At 51.3% G+C, this 19,521-nt stretch overlaps 1 protein-coding gene across 1 annotated transcript in view; it reads right to left on the bottom strand.

Annotated features, from left to right (window-relative positions):
* BCAS4 (breast carcinoma amplified sequence 4) overlaps positions 1-19,313 on the bottom strand; it is an 84,655-nt gene extending 65,342 nt beyond the window's left edge. The window contains exons 1-2 of the mRNA XM_058287232.2: positions 19,071-19,313; positions 3,382-3,453 (exon numbers count right to left, since the gene is read on the bottom strand). Of these exons, the coding sequence (XP_058143215.1) occupies positions 3,382-3,453; positions 19,071-19,250 (252 nt within the window). The 5' untranslated portion in view covers positions 19,251-19,313. The remainder of the gene's footprint in view (positions 1-3,381; positions 3,454-19,070) is intronic.
* Positions 19,314-19,521: the final 208 nt, after the last annotated feature.

Below are 19,521 nucleotides of genomic sequence, written 5' to 3'. Positions count from 1 at the left end.
CCAGATCTTTGCTTCTCTAAGAGCCAGAAATCCCAATTTTTCACGTGAAATTCTAAAAATGCCAGCAGCTAAAACCCATCCCCCATCACCACCCTTTTTTTTTCTTTTCCTCTCTGTTTAGAAACAAGCTGGATGCAGGCCCTTTTCTGGAAACATCTTGTAGGCAAGCAGGATTGGGTGCTCGGTCATGTCTTTGTAACCCCATTTTCATATAAATGCACCTCCAGGCTTCGGGCGAGGAGAGGACCCTCGGCGTCTGCCTGCAGCCTCGGGCCTCCTGGCAACACACACGCAGACTCCGTCCCACGGGTGCCCCGAGGTTTTTGAAGGATGGACAGGGTGGGTCTTTCTCCACCTATCTAAGCCGACTCCCACTCCACGCGCTACTCTCAGGCTGGATGATGGTCCCAAAGATCACCCAAATGGATGATGGGACAGGGCCTTAAGGACAAAGGTGGGGCCCTGAGCCTCAGCAGAGCTGCAGCTCCTACCCTCTGGTTCGCTGGACTTACATAGGTCAGCTAACAGGGAGGTGAAGATGGTCAGCCACCACACCAGGGAACCAAGAGTACCTACAACTGCAAGCAGGAGAACCGCATCCATCATCCATGTGGAATCCAAGCCCCCTCTCGATATAGAGGTGGAGTGACCATCACCATCCCAGGGCCCACAGGATGGAGGAATAGAGTATGGAGTAGAGTGGACTTACCGATATTCTACTATAAAACTTTTGTGACTACTAATAGAAGAAATTGTATCATTGATGGGGAGAAAGTGGCCACCGTTGTTGCTGAGGGCAGGGAGTGGGAAGAAGAGATGTGATGAAGGGGCATTTTTGGGACTTTGGAGTTGTCCTAAATGATATTGCAGGGTCAGATGCTAGACATTATATATCCTGCCATAACCCACTGAATGTACCAGGGGAGAGTGTGAACAATAAAGTAAACTAGGGAAGTGGACTTGGCCCAGTGGTTAGGGCATCCGTCTACCACATGGGAGGTCCCGGGCCTCCCTGACCCATGTGGAGCTGGCCCACACGCAGTGCTGATGTGCGCATGGAGTGCCCTGCCACGCAGGGCTGTCCCTGCATAGGGGAGCCCCACGCACAAGGAGTGTGCCCCGTAAGAAGAGCCGCCCAGCGGGAAAGAAAGTTCAGCCTGCCCAGGAATGGTGCTGCACACACAGAGAGCTGACACAACAAGATGACGCAACAAAAAGAAACACAGATTCCCGTGCTGCTGACAACAACAGAAGCGGACAAAGAAGACCACGCAGCAAATAGACACAGAGAACAGACAACTGGGGTGGAGTACGGGAGTGGATAGAAATAAATAAATAAATCTTAAAAAAAAAAAAAGTAAACTATTATCCACGTGGTGCAGCAGTGCTCCAAAATGTATTCACAGAGTGAGATGAGTGTGCCACAATGATGGGGGAGGTTGTTGGTGTGGGAGGAGTGGGGTCGGGGGATGGGGGGTATATGGGAACCTCTTATGTTTGTTATAATGTAACCTTTCTAGTGATGTACGTATCTTCAAAAAATACAATTTACAAAAATGGGGATGGGGGTGGGGGGGGTTATATGGGAACCTCTTACATTTTTTTTAATGTAACAGTCTATGTAATCTAGTAACTTAAAAAAAAAAAAAACTTAATGAAAACTGTAAAAAAAAAAAGAACAAAGGTGTCCCTCAGATGACTGCTACGTGCAATCTTCCAGACCTGCCTTCCCTGCCTTGTGGCCCCCATGTCCCCCACCCGCGGTGCACAGGTCTCCTCACCTGTGCACAGGCTGGTCTCCCTCCCCACCTGTTGAATTCTTTCTGTTCCTCCTTCAAGCTGCAAATTAATCATCAACTGCTCTGTGGGGCCTCCCCAATTTCCCAGGCAGAATTTAACGCCTCAGCTCTGGGACCCCCTTGCACCTTGAACAACTCCTTCCCGACAGCACTTAACACTGGATGATGGGTCTCTGTACGCAAACCAGTCTCCTCCTGTAGAGGAGGGACAGAGCGGGGGTGGAAACAGATCTGACTCTTTGCATCCTCAAGCTCAGCATGGGACCAAGTCAGGAGAAGGGGCCCAACGTTGCGGAATGAAGAAAAGACGCACTAGCCGGGTAAAAGCCTATCTTGCTCTGCAGCTCCCAGCTGGACCCACGTCTGAACTAAAACACTGGCTCACAAAAGGGAAAACCCACATAGGCCCTCTTGGGAATGTTCCCTTCGTGCTCACTGCTGTGTCCCCAGAGGCTGGCACGAGCTCAGCGTCTGTGGAATGAGGGGGGATGTCGTGGTGCCCTCCACGTTGTGTGGCTTCAAGGGAAAATGAGGTGATGCATGAAACACACTCCACCGTGTTTGGCCAAAGTAGATGTGCAATAAATGGCTGGGGCCGTTGTTCCTGCTCCTCCCCTTGGGCTCTCATAAACGACTCCTGGGCTCTGGGTACCGACCTTCACAAGGGCACAGATCCGAACCTCTGGGCCCAGCAGGGCAGGCTTTTTCCACTCCAGGGACAGTCAGAGCCTGGTCACAACGTGGAGCTCTCCCCCTTGGGCCTCAAGGCAGAAGCCTCAAACCTGGATGGCTGGTTTGCCTATTTTTAATAAGCTTGGGAACTTCCAGAAAATTCTTTACCTGCCTCTAAGGAACCCACACCTGGCTGGCAACAATCCTGGGAAATGCAAGGATCTAGAGGCGATTCTGAGAGAATGTGGGGTGGAGAGCTTGACTTCTGGCCTTAGGGCATTGTCTTCCATCTTTTTCCTCACCAAGCCAAAGGGATTTGATCCAACAAAAGAGAGTAGGAGGCAAAACCTGAGAAAGCAAAAGGATTCCGGAAGGAACTGATGCCCAACCGCACCACAGGCTGGAGTCTGGGCAGGAGACTCCTCCTAGGCCTCACAGGCCTGAAGCCATTTCCTGACCGTCTCCATGTTTGCACAGCGAACTGCACAGAGCCAGAGGAAAAGTTAAATATAGTCTTAGCATCCCCCGCTGAACGGCTCCCCGCATCGGTGCCCGAGAGTGCCACCTGGTGGCCCACTCCCGACTCCTCCATGGAATAAAAACCATCTCCGGGGAAGGACGTTATCAAGATGGCCGCCCCAGGAGACACTTGGGGTTGAGAGAGGCAGAGAGTGTGTGTGTGTGTGCGTGAGTGAGAGAGAGAGAACGTGTGTGTGTAAGGGAGAGAGAGCGAGGGTGTGTGCGTACGTGCGTGTGTGCGTGTGCACGTGGTTTTTCCTCTCACCGCTGGCTGCTGTCCTACTCCTTCTGGTTGCTAAATCACTACCAAAATGGGCTTCCCCACAAAACACCGGGAAGGGCCTGGAGTCTGGCCTGGACCTAAATGCCCGCCCCCCAGGCAGACACTCACCATGTCAGTCAGGCTGCAAAACTCTTCCAGCCTGAGGAGCATCCCCTCGATGGTCTCCTCCACCTCCTTCGCCTGAAAAGAGACAATATCCTGGAGATTAGCAAGTGGTTTCCAGGGAGAACGAGCGCCCTTTTTTTTTTTAAAAAGCACAACGTATTAGGATTATGTGCCCAGTTTCTTCTCAGACCCCCTTTGCTTTTTCAGACCCTCTGTAGCCTTGTTTTGAAATAGCAACAAACAGACCATTTTGACACCCCTTTGACAGAGGACTCGGTAGCGTCACTGTGGAATATCCACTCTGTAGCTTTCACAAAAGCCAAATACTTTTTAAAGTACTGACAGGAAATAACAAATCTGCCTCCTATCATCCCCATTGTACAGACGAGGAAGCTGAGACTCAAAGAGGTGAGGTAAGTTGCTAACAAGTGGCAAAAGCCATGATTCTAAACACAGGTGTGAGTCCACAGCCTCAAAAGCCTGCTCTGATAAACACCGAAAAACACCTTCCAAGAAACAGCATAGCAAGAAAAAGTAAGACGCAAAATATGTACAATTTAAACATACCTTTATAACAACAACTAAAAAGTGTATATCGTCAACAGAGAGAGGGCTGGAATAAGACATAGCAAACTAAATAGTCAGTGGGCACACTTATACTAAAAAATTAGTTGTCATTTATGTGAAATTCAAACCTAACTGGGCACCCTTTTATTTTATCTGACAATTCTATTAATAGCACTGAACCTAGCCTAGACAGGTAGGAATTAGGGAATGGGATCTTGATGAGGGAGACTTGAATGTTTCGTTATTGGAAGGGCCCAAAACTCAAAAGTTATCAGGGCCAGGCAGTAGCATAATAGGGAAATAGGCTGGGGGGCTTGATCTGGAAAGCGCTCGATCTGGCTCTAGAGACTTCAGCCACTACCAGAAATCAGGAAATGCAGGCCCGGGGTTGCCAGGACTTTCCATTTTTTGTGAGAAGCCAGAAATTCTAATTTTAGGAGAAATGTCCCATTTTAAAACATTGGCAAAACTCAGAAAATCAACTTTAACACTCTATGGGCCAAACAAAACATAAATGTGACAGCCTGCCAGTTTGCAAGCCCTGCTTTGTACACTTGTGTAAAATGTAGTTTGAACTTTGCCCCCTTCAAGTATGTAACACGTCCATGAATGATAAAATCAGTTTTTTTTGTTTCTGTTTTGTTTTAATTACCAGAACACTAGGAAGAAAGCTCACCTAGGAACATGAACCACTTTCTCTGGTTTACTGGGCCAAATCATTCCACTCCTGGGAAGCATTCCCAGATAGCACCTGAAGGTCCTGCTCATCACCCATTTGTCCCCAGAGAAATGTTTATACAGTGCCAGTGCCTGCTGCTTCCAATGTGAGCCGTCGCTACACAACAAAAATAAACGAACTGCGCAAAAAACATCTTTCCGGCTGAAGTATAAATAGTACTGAGAGCAATTTTAAACTCTGGAACCTTCTTCTCACAGCTAGAACTATTTCTGTGCCTAAACTGGGGAGGAAGGGCTGGAGGACACGCAGGAAATCCCCTCAGCCTTCCCAAACATTAAACCTGTGGTAAAATGTGATGATTACACCAAGGGAGACAAGGGGCTGCTGAGGTAGGAGAAGGGGAAGGCTGGCCATTCCTTCTGACCGGGAGCAAAGCAAGAGAGATGGGAAGGGGCCCACGCAGATGACGAAGCTGCCTCAAAGGACAGGTACAGACACCTAGTTCCCAGGCCGGCTCGAGTGCTGGTAGCAGACGAGACTGATGGTGTGTCGGGGCTGGGTGCTGTGTTGATCTGCTTCAACCTGTGCAGGGCTTTGTCCAGATGCCCTTTGGGGCCTTCTGGAAACCTTCTGCATCGTTCCACACCATGACTGGCCAGGGGCCTCTACTGAACTGAGCTGGATTCCAGCTGGACTTAAACAAAACCATGCTTTGAAAGACAAAGCCTGCAGGGGGACCGATAATCCCACGCCCGGGCTGCATGGGGTGCCTCCTTCCCAGGAACCCCTTCTGAAGTCCTCAGCTGGTCGGAAGCACATCTCAACCCACACCAACTCGGGGTGTTCAGGAAGACAGGCAAGCAGTCGTGAGTTCGAATCCTGTCTTCTCTTCTGCCAGCTGCAGGACCTTGATCCAATGGCTTAGCTCTGAGTTTTGGTTGGCTCGCCTTTGACAGGAGTCACCACATCCATGTGGCAGGGTTGACAGAGTTTAATCTGAGATAATGGATGTGGCTAAAGCACTTTAGCAGAATGCTGATACACAGTAGGTACATAATAAAGGGTTGCTCCGTGTACATTTCTCACTAGATAATAGTACGACTCACTTCTCTACGAATTATCTCATTTGTGTTTCACAAGACCCCATCTGATAGATGCCACCAGTCCCCCCTTTTAGTGGACTGAGAAACAGAGGATCAGAGAGATTAAGTCACTTGCTCAAGGTCACTATAAATATTGTAGCCAAAATTTGACCCTGAGCAACCGGACTCCAGAGCCCAAGTTCTAAACCACCAGAATGCCCTTTGGGGAGGAAATGTCTCCCCTCTTTTGCTATCTCCCTCAGCTCCCCCACCAGGGACCTAGGGCAGGATCCAAAAGCAGGAGGGAACACAGAAAGCATTTGCTGGACGTCTGGTCAGCTAAGAAAGGAACAAATCCAAGACATTTCCAGCCAATGGGAAAGAACTACGGATTAGCCACCTCCCCCATGCCCACAAGTCATTATGGGGACAATTGTCTCCCAAGATAATCCCCTAACTGGCTTCAGAAAAGAGTCCTGCAGGCTGCAGCACACATGCCTTTTTTTAACCAGTCCATAAGCAAAATGAAGGCCCTTGCTGTTCTCTGCAGATGCCTGGGTGTAAATCGTTCCACTCCAAGGGGAAGGCAGCAAACAGCTGCTTTAAGTGATACTCAGGGAACGACCTGTTGAGACGGCAAGTAGGCATCTTTTTTAATGCATGTGAATCACGACTTTCACTTTCCTCTTCCCTTCTCCCAAAGTGAGGATCCGAGCTTTCCCGCAGTGCACGCCAAAAAACTGAAAAAGGACAAGCCCCCAGGCCACTTGACCAGCACGAGAAAACACAAAATTCTCCACCTACAGTGTTCAACAAATGGAAAAACCATTGTCCGGGTGCTCAGGCCAAATACCTCGGAGCATCCCTCACTCACCTCTCCTTCTCCACCACCACCACCCCCCAATCAATCTCCCAGCAGGTCCTCTTGGTCGGTCTTCAAAATGTATCCCCAACCCACCCAGCCCTCTCACCTCCATCACCACTGCCCTGGTCCAAGGCACTGTCAGCTCCCACCAGGACGATGACAGCAGCTGCCTCGCTGGTCCCCCCACTTCCTTCACTCTCCTCCCATCTACCCTCCCGAGGGATTCTAATAAAACTCCAACAGCTCATGGTCCTCCCCTGCTCAATATCCTTTACTGCACCACTTCATACCCTCTAGGATGCCCATCGAAAAAGAGGATAAGGGAAGTGGACTTGGCCCAGTGGTTAGAGCGTCTGCCTACCACATGGGAGGTCCACAGTTCAAACCCCGGGCCTCCTTGACCCGTGTGCAGCTGGCCCATGCGCAGTGCTGATGCGCACAAGGAGTGCCGTGCCACGCAAGGGTGTCCCCCACATAGGGGAGCCCCACGCGCAAGGAGTGCGCCCCATAAGGAGAGCCGCCCAGCGTGAAAGAAAGTGCAGCCTGCCCAGGAATGGTGCTGAATTGTATACTTTAAAATACTGAATTTTATGGTATATCTCAATTTTAAAAAATTGTCCCCCATCTCCCATCTCACTCAGTAAATGCCTAACAGAGGTCTTGGTGGTTCCTGCTCCATCTGGAACTCCCACCCTCTCTCTGACTTCAACACCTACTGCTCACTCCCCACCAGCCACGCCAGTCTCCTCACTACTCCTCAAACACACGAGTCGTGCCTTCACCCCAGGGCCTTTGCACCTGCCATTCTTTTGAGGTAATGCTTATTCCTCAGACATCCATACAGCTCTCCCTCACTCCCTCCAGCCTTTGCTCAGCTGTTCTCCTGTAAGGCCTTCCCTGACCCTGTAGCTCTCCCGCTCTCTGCCTTCCTGCCCTGTTTCATCGTTCTCTTTAGCACATATCACCAACACACTATATATTTTACTTATCTTGCTTACTGTCCTCTTTTCCCACCAAAATAAAAGCTCCTGGAGGGCAGGGCTTTTAGTCTGATGGTTTCACCTTTGGAATCCCAGTACACAGGGTAGGTGTTTGGGGTAGACTGTTTCCTCCTATTCTGCATGCCCTTTGTCATATGAACTTGTCGCTCTGCTCATAAAGAGGTGGGTATACCCCCACCCCTAATTCTGGGGTGGCCTATGGCCTGCTTTGACTGACAGAAGGTGGCAGAAGCCATGCCACCTACTGTCTAGGTCTAGGCCTTGCAGCTTCTGATTCACTCTCTTGGAAGATGAGGGCCACGTAAAGAAGCCCGGGCTGGGAAGCGTCTGTGGCTGGATCAGTTGGGTTCCCAACTACCATATGAGAAGCCCTGGGTTCACGTCCCAGGGCCTCCTTGTGAAGAAAAGCTGGCCCGTGCGCCACAGAGAGCCGATGGCCCGTGCACTGCCAAGAGCTGGCACAGCAAGATGACGCAGCAGAGAGAGACAAGCAGATACAGAAAAAGCGCGCAGCCAATGGACACAGAGAAGAGATAGCAAAGAATGGAACAAGTCGCAAGGGGGCAATAAATAACTAAATCTTTTAAAAAAATAAAAATAAAAATAAAGAAGCCCGGGCTATTCAAAGGAGAGGCCACATGGCAAGGGAGACCCTGGAGGATGAGAAGCCACATGGAGAAGAACTGAGATGCTCCAGCCCACAGCCAGATGTGAGTGAGGTCATCACGGACCCTCCAGGTCAGCTGAGCCCCCAGCTGAATGAAACCACCTGAGCGAGCCCACCCAACACCACGCGGAGCGGAAGAAACGCTCAGATGAGCCCAGGCGACCTGCAAAGTCATGAGCCATTAAATGGTGGCTGTTTTAAGCCACTGAGGTCTGGGAAGTTGTTACCCATTTGGCCCAATGGATAGGGTGACCACCTACCACATGGGAGGTCCAGGGTTCAAACCCAGGGCCTCCTGACCCGTGTGGAGCTGGCTCACGTGCAGTGCTGATGAGTGCAAGGAGTGCCCTGCCACGCAGGGGTGTCCCCCACATAGGGGAGCCCCACGCACAAGGAGTGCGCCACATAAGGAGAGCCGCCCAGCGTGAAAGAAAGTGCAGCCTGCCCAGGAATGGTGCTGCCCACACGGAGAGCTGACACAGCAAGGTGACACAACTAGGAGAGACACAGATTCCAGGTGCCTCTGACAAGAATACAAGGGGATACAGAAGAACACACAGCAAATGGACACACAGAGCAGACAACTGCGGGGGGGCGGGGAAAGGGAGATAAATTTTTAAAAATTGTTTTTAATTTTTAAAAAAAAGGTAAGCATTACAATGTTCAGTGGATATTTGTTGGAGAATAGAAAAGAAGGGAGGGGGAAAGGAAAGAAAACAAATTAGAAAACGAGGAAGAAATTGCTGTCCTGGAAGAGCTTTCGCCTGGGAACAGCAGCCAGATTGCTCTTTATCCCAGCCTAGCCTGTTATGCTTTGTGGTCTTAAATAGAGCTCTGACCCTCTCTGTGTCCGAGTCTTTCCATTAGAAGGAAAAATAAATTGGTGAAAAACAATCCTTAGAGTCATGACAGAAGCTGAGAAGTTCAGGTATGTAATTTCTCTGGGTTACTCGCAGGGAGATGCAATCTGCATACAAGAGATGGTTATAACTCGGAGCCTATTAGCGACTCCAAACTCAGACACAGACACCAGGCGGGTAAAGAGTACTAGGAAAATGGGCTGTGCTTGAGAAAAAAAAATTTGAGAACAGCTTCTTTTCAGTTTCCCACTTTTGACAGAAGCACTTTACTTTTCTCTAATTTTAAGAAACACAGCAGCACAAGCAGGATAATAAATGGCAGCTGCACTTGGCCTCCAGGCCAGGAAGACAACAGGGAGGGCTGGAGACTGCAGCAAACAGAGGACCCCATGCCCCATCTAAACAGAGTGGCCTCTACTCAGCCCAAATGCCTGTGTTGGGTGGGAATGTGCCAAATCTGCTTTGTTCAAGACAAACACCAATCCAGATATTTATGCAAACTCTTCCAATTCTAAAATGTTCAAAAGTAATCCAAAATAATTTAAAACACTAGGAGATGGAGCAGGTATAAATAGCTCAGTGGTTGAACTCCTGCTTCACATATACCAGGTTCTGGGTTCAATCTCCAGTACTTCCTAAATAACAAAAACAAAAAACAAAAGAAAACCAAAAAGACTCTATGAGTCACTTCATACCCATTGGAATGGATATTATTTTATTTTGGAGATACCTGGATTTGAACCCAGGACCTCACACATGTAAAGCAGGCACTCAACCACTGAGCTTCGCCCACTCTGTCTAATGGAAAAAAAAAAGTGTTGGCAAAGATGTGGAGAAATAGGAACCTTTGTGCATTGTTAGTGGGGACGTGAAATGGTGCCGCTGCTGTGGAAAGAGTTCGTGGTTCCTCTGAAAGTTAGATATAGAATTACCATATGACCCAGCAATCCCACTTTCAGGTATATCTGCAACAGAATAAAAAGCAGGGGCTCACATAGATATTTGCACAGCAGTGTCCATAGCAGCAGCATCGCAATAGCCAAAAGGGAGAAGAACCCAGGTGTCCCTCAACAGATGAGGGGATCAGCGTAATGCAGTACATCCACACGATGGAACATTCTCCCGTCGTAAGAAGGAATGAAGTTCTGATACATGCTGCAGCACGGCTGAACCCTGAAGACATCGGGTTGAGGGAAAGAAGCCAGACACAAAAGGAGACGTGCTGTACACGAACTCAGGGACGTGACATCATTCCAATAAGCAAATTCAGAGTCAGAAATTAGAATACAGGTTACCGGGGACGGGGGGAGCAATGGGGAGTTACTGCTTAATTGGCACAGGTTTCTCTTTGCGGGGAGGGAGAAGTTTTGGTGATGGGTGGTGGTGGTGGCGGCACGCATTGTGGATGGAATGAACACCACGGAATTAAATACTTGAAAGCAGTTAAAATGGGAAATTTTATGTTGTGCATATGTTACCACCATAAACATTTTTTAAAGCCCATAGACGTGTACAACACAAAGAGTGAACCCTAATGTAAACTGCAGACTTAAGTTAATCATATAATTATATTAGTGCAACAATTATAACAAATGTACATGAATGTAAAATACTAATAGGGAAAACTATGTGTGGGGAGGTAATATGGGGAATCCTATACTTTCTGCATGATTTTCCAGTAAACCTACGACTGCTCTGAAAAATAAAAAATAATTGAAAAAACACGAGAGCCAAACTAAATATGTCTGTGGCTGCATGTAGCCTTCAGGCCTCTGGCCTAATAGTGTCTTTAAAACACAGACCTACGTGAAGTGTTCAGAGGAGGCAAAGCCACACAGACAGAAGGCTGATCTGTGCTTGCCTAGGGCTGGGGGCCCTGGGAGGTGAAGCTAAGGGGTGCAGGCTTCCTTCTGGGGCTGACAAAAACGTTCTAAAATTGGACTGTGGTGCTGGTTACACAACTCTGCAAACACACTGAAGGCCACTGAACTGCAGGCTTTCAACAGGTGAACTGCATGGGAGTGAATTATACTTCAGTAAAGCTGCTTTTAAACACATCCACACAAACCTGTAAACAAAAAACACTCGAGAATCTTTCTAGAAACCACAAGGCCCACCCAGCCCAGGCCAAGAACAGGGCCCCTTAAAACCTGCCCCTTTGGTTCCAACACTTTTAAAGAGAGGCCAGGCATTTGGATTTTTGTGTGTGAAAGTAAAACTTTTTAAATGCTGGTGACTACTTGGCATTTCTTATCAAATCACGGTGCCTGCGGGAGACACAGGCCCTGCAGCCCCGTGCGGTCCCCCGGCCCCGTGCGGTCCCCCTGCCCCGTGCGGGCCCCCAGCCCCGTGCGGGTCCCCCACCCCGTGCGGTCCCCCACCCCGTGCTGTCCCCCACCCCGTGCTGTCCCCCACCCCGTGCGGGCCCGGGGCCAGCCGCTTTGGCGTTCGCGTGACAAGGGCTGCTGCTGACCCTGCGGCCGGGTCAGGCCCGTGGGCACCCGCCGGGGCTGGAAACGCGGGACCTGGCCAGGCCCGGGCCGTGGAAGCAGCCAAGTCATTTCTCCTCTGAAAGGGCTCGCGGGGGCCCCTCCCGACGACAGCAAAAATCCCCTTCTTTTCCACACCTGGGTGCCCTGCCTCCGGTTGCTGGGAGGCCGAAGAAGCAACACTGTCTCTGCGGTGGACGACGGGGAGGAAAGGAAGGCAGGGGGACCCTGGGAGCAGGCACGAGCCACAAACGAGGGCCTGTGAGGAGCAAGGAAGGGACTCTCCAGACAGCCTTCGGTTTCCAACGGAATCCTGCAAGGACCTGGCGGTTGAGATGACAACCCACTTCTCAAACTGGAGACGTGGGAACTGCTCCCTCCCAGATCCCCAAAACAAGGCAAACAGAGCTCCCCTCCTGGCCCCAGATGAACCCGTGGCCTCCAGGTTTGACTGTCCAGAAAGGGACTGCTCTACTCTACATACACCCTGACCCTGACTTCCAAAACAGTGAACTTGGCAACAGCAACCAAAATATAAAATGCATGTACCCTTGGACCCAGTAAATACCCTCTTAGGTATTTAGCCTGCAGACTTACTTGCACAAATGCAAACTAATGTATGTACAGACATTCATCACAGCATATTGTGTGCCAGCAAAAAACCCCACGTTACCTAAGTGTCCATGGGGGGGGGATGGGTACATAAATGATCAGACAATGAAATTCTGTTCGGCTGCTGAAAATAATTGGGCAGCTCTATGTGCCCTCATATGCAAAGGTAGCCAAGACAACATTAAGTGAAAGAGGCAGGATGCAGAAGCCGGAGAGGCGCTGGATGGGGGTGGGGACACACCTGCCATACCTGCCTGGAAGGAGACACAAGAAACCAGCAGCAGTGGCTTCTGCAAAGGGGAGCCGGCACCTAAGGAAAAGGGGACAGGAGGAGCTCAAGCTTCACTCTAGAGCCACTAGGGCTGTCTGGATTTTTTAACATGCATATATTATTTCTTTAAAAACAATTGAAAAAACAAAAACTCTAGTTTATACTCGAAAAGAACCACAGGTCAAATTTCCCCCAGGGCTGCACGAAAGCACTAAATTCAGATTCCCCAGACAGCCTGAGAGGACTGGTGATTATTTGGACCACGTGTTTAGCAACTGTATGTTTTTTTTTAAAGATTTATTTATTTTTATTTATTTCTCTTCCTCCCCCCCGCCCCAAGTTGTCTGCTCTCTGCATCCATTCGCTGTGTGTTCTTCTGTGACCACTTCTATCCTTATCAGCGGCACGGGAATCTGTGTTTCTTTTTGTTGCGTCATCTTGCTGCGTCAGTTCTCTGTGTGTGCGGCACCATTCCTGGGCAGGCTGCACTTGCTTTCACGCTGGGCAGCTCTCCTTATGGGGCACACTTCTTGCGCGTGGGGCTTCCCTACACGGGACACACCCCTGCGTGGCAGGGCACTCCTTGCGCGCATCAGCACTGCACGTGGGCCAGCTGCACACGGGTCAAAGAGGCCTGGGGTTGAACCTTGGACCTCCCATGTGGCAGGCAGATGCCCTATCCATTGGGCCAAGTCAGCTTCCCAGCAACTGTGTTTTGCAAACCCAAAATCTGAACCCAACGTAGGTCTCAAGCTGGCAGGTGCAGAAAGCCAGCCCTGTGCTTCCGGATCAAGGAGGCAATCCTGGGGTGTGAAAATTTGTGATCTTCAGCCTAAAGGAAAGGGCTGACATCACCCTTTCCAAACAGTGCCTAGAGCCAGAAGCGCGGCAGTGTCACTCACCCTGCTCTCGGCACAGCCCCCCAAAGACGGAAGCGGCTTCTACGTACCCCTCCTCTCCACCGCCAGGACCGGCACCTGCGCCTCGAACCTGCTCAGTGAACATCTGCACCAAGTGTAGCCGACTGACGGTGGCTGACGGTGGCCGACAGTGGCTGACGGTGGCTGACGGGCCAGGCCGCTTGCCACAGGCCAGACACCACGCTCAGGACGTCCTCTGGATTATTTCATTCAACCCCGGAAGGTACGAGGCATCAGAGCCTCCAAAAGAGGCACCAGGCAGCAGAGCTGAGACAGGAACCCAGGCTGCCTGGCTCAGAGCCGCGTCCTTCCACCTGTCAGCCCTGCCTGGCCAGGGCCAGGAGACTGGGGACCTCCACCAGCTTAGAGGAGGTTCCATCCAGCCCCGTATTTACTGAGTTATTTGCATACATAGCGAAAGGACGGAAGGTGGAAACCACGCAAGTGCCCATCAGTAGATGAATGGATACACAAATCGTGGTCTCTCCATGCAACGGGATATGATATTGCTCAGTCATAAAAAGGAATGAAGGTCTGATGCATGTGACTACATGGATGACCCTAGGAAACAGGATGTTCAGTGAAATAAGGACAAATATTGTATTATTCCACTTGTATGAAATATCTCGAAGAAGCAAATCCATAGACAGAAAGTAGATCAGAGAGAGGTTTCCAGGGGTTGGAAGGAAGGGGAATGGGGAGTTAAAGCCTAGTGGACGCAGAGCTTCTGTTTGGGGTGGTGGAAAAGTTTTGATAATAGAAGGTGGTGGGAAACGAACTTGGCCCAGTGGTTAGGGTGTCCATCTACCACATGGGAGGTCCGTGGTTCAAATCCCGGGCCTCCTTGACCCGCGTGGAGCTGGCCCATGTGCAGTGCTGATGCGCACAAGGAGTGCCCTGCCACGCAGGGGTGGCCCCCGTGTAGGGGAGCCCCACGCGCAAGGAGCGCACCCTTAAGGAGAGCCGCCCAGGGCGAAAGAAAGTGCAGCCTGCCCAGGAATGGCGCCGCCCATACTTCCGGCGCCGCCCACACTTCCCGTGCTGCTGACGACAACGGAAGTGGACAAAAAAACAAGACGCAGCAAATAGACACAGAGAACAGGCAACCGGGGGAGGGGGGAATTAAATAAATAAATAAAACTTAAAAAAAAAAAAAGAAGGTGGTGATGGTAGCACAATGTAAATGTAATTAATGCCACTGGACTGTACACTTAAAACAGGTTAAAATTGCAAATTTTATGTTGTATGTCTGTTACCACAATAAACAGCTTTTTAAAGTGGGTCTTTGGTCAGATCTAGGCCAGAGCAGCTCCAGCCAGCTGGGTCATTGGAACCACTGGGGAGTGTCTGAGAGTCCAGATCCCAAGAACTGAGCCTCCCCTGTGAGGCAAAAGGGAGGAGTGGGGACTGTAGCAAAGTGAGAGTCACAACTAGGGAACATGGACCTCATATTTTCAAGCTGCCCATTTAAAAAAAAAATAAGCCAGAAGCTCAGATTTTTCAGTGAAAATTCCCCATTTTTAAAACCCTGGTTGAGTGGATGTGGCTCAAGCATTTGAGCACCTGCTTCCCACATGGGAGGTCCAGGTTTGGTTACTGATACCTCCTAAAAAAAACAAGAAAGAAACAACAAGGAAATAAAAAAACCAACTCAGGGGAGCCAATGTGGCTTAGTGGTTGAGTGCCGGCTTTCCACACATGAGGCCCCATGTTCAATGCCCAGCTCTGGTACCTCAAAAAAAAAACAAAAAAACAACCAACCAACCAACCCTATGGGGACCGAACCAACCAGATCTAAGCGCTGGATCCAGCCTCTGGGCCGCTGGCAAGCCTGATCTGTGCTTAAGAGTCCCACGTGCTTTTTCAGCCATGGTCCTCTGCTCACTCAGGCAAAGAGCCTGGGTGTGGGAAAGTGCTGGCTTCCTTCAACACCTTCCACCCAGGTCGCTAACCCCAGCTCTGGGCCAAACCTTGCTCAAGATTCAGTGGAGTTCTCCAAGAGCCTGGCCAGTGCCCAGCCATTCGGGACGCCCCTGAGCGCCCCTCCCTCGTAAATCACAGGGCCCAGCCATTCTGGACGCCCCCGAGCGCCCCTCCCTCGTAAATCACAGGGCCCAGCCATTCGGGACGCCCCTGAGCGCCCCTCCCTCGTAAATCACAGGGCCCTCAAGAGGCGAACATCTCTCTCCCTGCCATCTTAAAGCAGCTTCCGGAGAACTCCTGAAAGAAGAAGTTCAAACCAGAAAAAAAAAGCAGCTGGTTGCACAGAAAACCCCAAAGGCACTGGAAATAGTAAAGCGCTCACCTGCCAACCAGCCTCAACCCACCAGCCCCTTCCGCGGCTCCCTCTTCCTGGGGGTGAGGGCGGAGTCCCCAGCACAGCCTCGGCCCTTTTCACCAGCCACATCTCCCACCATACCCCCCTTCTACCTGCTACTCTTCCCTCCGTCGGAAGAGCACCTGCTTCACCCCACCCCAGGGCCTTTGCAGGCACTGTAACCTCTGACAGGCCAACTCCTATTCATCCTGCAGGGTCAGCCTAAAATGACACTGCCTCCGGGAAGCCCTCCCTGAGGACATGCAGATAAGGCCGGTTCCCTCCTGGACCTCGACTCCTCTTCCCCGCACACTCCTCAGGGGAATATTACTCAGTATCAGCTTTCTTGTGGGGGGGGAGCCCTGCCCTGCCCCCTTGTCTCCCAGACACACACACACACACTCTACACACCACCCCTGTCACGTTCTGTGGGGCACAAGAGTTCTGTCTGTTTACGTGTTTGTTGTCTGTCGGCTCCAAGAGGGCAGGTCCCTTGCGTGTCTCGCTGACGGTGGGGTCCCCAGTTGCAGTAAGGGCTCCCCTTCCTAGGAAGCCAGGTCACCCCTAGGGCTGGATGGCTGGACTAAGACCCCTATTCCTCCATAAAAGCCAGAAAGTGACCCCAGAAGAAGGGCCAGAGGTGGGGGGGTCAGGGACCTGCAGCCAGGCTTGTTCCCAAACCAGACTTCCCTGCGCCAGCTCATCTGCCCACCTGGAAAGAGCTTCGGGGCTCAGGCCTGCTAATGACAGGCTTGCAGTGAAGCTGCGTGTGGCTCTGCTCCCGGCCAATTCCTGTTTCTTCTCGTAAGCAAACGGCAAGGGCTTTCAGTGGGTTTATTGCCCCAAAGAGCTGCAGGGAGTTTAGGCTCTTCATTCTGTCCCTTACAAATGAGCGTGAGCCAATGTGTGTCTGAGTTAAAGAGAGCAGGAAGTGGATGCACACACAGTTTCTCTCGAAGGCTGTCCCTAATAGAGACCAAATGAAGCTGAGAGTCAGCCACTGGGCACAGTATCCCACTGCTGAGAGCAAGGGAGGGGAGGCACCAGAGAGACGCCCGGGGTGCCTGGATGGTTAAGAATTGGGGATCATCTAAATGCCCACCTCTGGGGAATGCTTTGCGAACTGGAGTACATCCATATAATGTCATCCCACGGAGCCACGGTTCCTCAAGCTATAAAATCAACCTAGTAGCCAAGGCACCACCAGGCTACAACGACACCACCCATGAAGAGAGCTCAGCATGGTGCCGGCACATAGTATGTGCTCAGAAAACAGGAGCAAGCACGATTTCATCGTGGAGTACCAGGAGGCCAAGACTGACAGGGACCGACGCCATCCAGTGTGGAACCCACCACCCACCGGTGCGCACTTACAGCATGGCTGGCCCAAACGGAGGTGTGCTCTAAGTACAATATCACAAGCCCGATTTTGAAAATGTAAATTTTAAAAAGAATGTAAAACCTCATTAACTTTTAAATAGTGATTATATGCTGAAATGATAATATTTTGGATAAACTTATTTTAAATATATTAAAGTTACCTATGCTTGTTTCTTTTTACATTTTTGTGTGGCTTCAGAACATTTAAAATTGCATAGATGACTCATATTTGTGGCTAGAATTATATTTCTCTTAGATAACTTCATGGATATATCCTGAGATAAAAATATGCCCATACTTTTAAAAACTGAGATAATTCAAATATCATAAAATTCACCATCACCACAGAACATTTTCGTCACTCCATAAAGAAGTCAACACCCCTTAGCACTCATTCCCCATTGGTCCTTGCTGTTTTGTTTTTGTTTTTAGGAGGTACTGGGATTGAACCCAGGACCTCTGTACGTGGGAAGCACTGAGATGTACCACTGAGGTACATCTACTCCCAGGTCTGTGCTGTTTTGAACAAAGAAAAGAGGGAAGCGGATTTGGCCCAACAGTTAGGGCGTCTGTCTGCCTACCACATGGGAGGTCCACCGTTCAAGCCCAGGGCCTCCTGACCTGTGTGAGAGCTGGCGGACTGCAGTGCTAATGTATGCAAGGAGTGCCCTGCCACGCAGGGGTGTCCCTCCGGTAGGGGAGCCCCACGCACAAGGAGTGCGACCCGTAAGGAGAGCCGCCCTGCGTGAAAAAAGTGCAGCCTGCCCAGCAGTGGCGCGGCACACACGGAGAGCTGACACAGCAAGATGATGCAACAGAAAGACAGATTCCAGGTGCCGCTGACAAGAATGCAAGCAGACACAGAGAATGGACACAGAGAGCGGACAATTGGGGGGGAGGGGGAAGGGAGAGGAATAAGTAAAAAATAAATCTTAAAAAAAAAGTTTCAGAGCAGTAGTATCGAGTGGGGTTTTGTAAAAAAATTATATACACACACACATGCATATCTACATTTGTAAATGCATTTTTAAAGTGCTTGGAGTGATGGACACCAAACTGTCAGGGATGGTTATCTCTGGGAACTAGAACTGGATGGGAGAGAAAGGGGAGCGGAGTGTTCACCTTTTATTTTAAATACGTCTATATTGTCTGGAAAATAAAAAAATCAGAAGAGAGCAGGCACTGCTTGGTGACATAAAAAGGCAACGGTGGGGTTGAATGGGACCTCTTATTTTTTTTAATGTAATATTTTTACAAAATCAATGGAAAAAAAAAAAAAGGCAACGGGTTGAACTTCTGGCCCTAAATAACTTCAAGTGAGCTGGGGTACGTGAGTCGCCTTCTGCAGAGCACTAGCAATAGGATGCTTTCAGGTGGACGGAGGAAGGTCTAGTTAGACTTCATGCTTTTAAAACAGAAAGGCGCGGCAGAGACCAGAGCCGCGCCCTCGGCAGCAGCGTGCAGCGGGAGGCCCCGAGGCCGCCTGGCACAGGCGCCGCCTGCGCGCGCTTCTCCCTGGCACCTGGCGAACAGTTCAGAGGGGAGGGGGCCAAGTGCCCGGGCAGGGGCAGGAAGGGGGTCTGGGGCAGGCCCAGGGCTCGGGCCTCCCGCGGGGCCCAGGCAAAGGACAGCGACTCCGAGCCTGCCTCTGCCCCGCGTCCCAGGGGCCTGGAAGATGGGGGAGGCGCGGTGGGGACGGAAGGCGCGTCCTGGCCCCCAGGGAGTCGGTCTCGGCTGGAGGACGGCGCAGGCGTGGCGCCAGGCAGCCACCGATCGAGAAAACAGGGGCTCCCCGGGCCCCCCACTCCCGACCACAGGCGGGCGCTAAAGGATGCCGCGGGCAAGTCATGGACGCCCGGGTCTTAGCCAAGTTCAAGAGCGCCGGGGACCCGCACCTGTCCACACCAACCCAGGGACGCGCTAGCCCAGGGCCCCTCGACTTCGAGACCCCCCTCCTCCGCCACCACGCTCCGATCCCCTACCTCGGCCGCGGGCTGGGGAGTCAGGAAAAGCGCGAGCTCGCGCGCCCCGCTGCGCACGGGCTCCGGCCGCTCGGCATCCACAAGCAGCATCAGGAAGGCGGCGAGGTCCGGCTGGCGGAGGCCGCCCGAGAGCCCCTCGCCGCTCTCGGATGGCGGAGCACCATCCCCGGCCCGCTGCATGCCCCGCGGCCCGCCTGGCGGAGGCGGGCAGGTGCGCACCCGGCGGCCGCGGGCCGCGCCTGCGAGAGCGCGGGGCCCAGCGGGCAGCGCCACCCAGCGGTGCGTGCCGCGCACTGCGTCCGGCCCCCGCAGCGCCCTATGAACCAGCGATTCTCAGACTAGATTGCAGATTGAAGGCACTTGGGGCTCTTAAAAAGTCCCATTTCCACGCCACTCGCAGGCTCTGGGATTGGAGCCTAGGCATCAGTATTTTTTTAGACTGCCGGGGTGA

The sequence above is a fragment of the Dasypus novemcinctus genome, chromosome 24, assembly GCF_030445035.2.
Source record: "Dasypus novemcinctus isolate mDasNov1 chromosome 24, mDasNov1.1.hap2, whole genome shotgun sequence".
NCBI classification, from domain to species: domain Eukaryota; kingdom Metazoa; phylum Chordata; class Mammalia; order Cingulata; family Dasypodidae; genus Dasypus; species Dasypus novemcinctus.
This window is presented reverse-complemented; position numbering and strand designations above follow the sequence as displayed.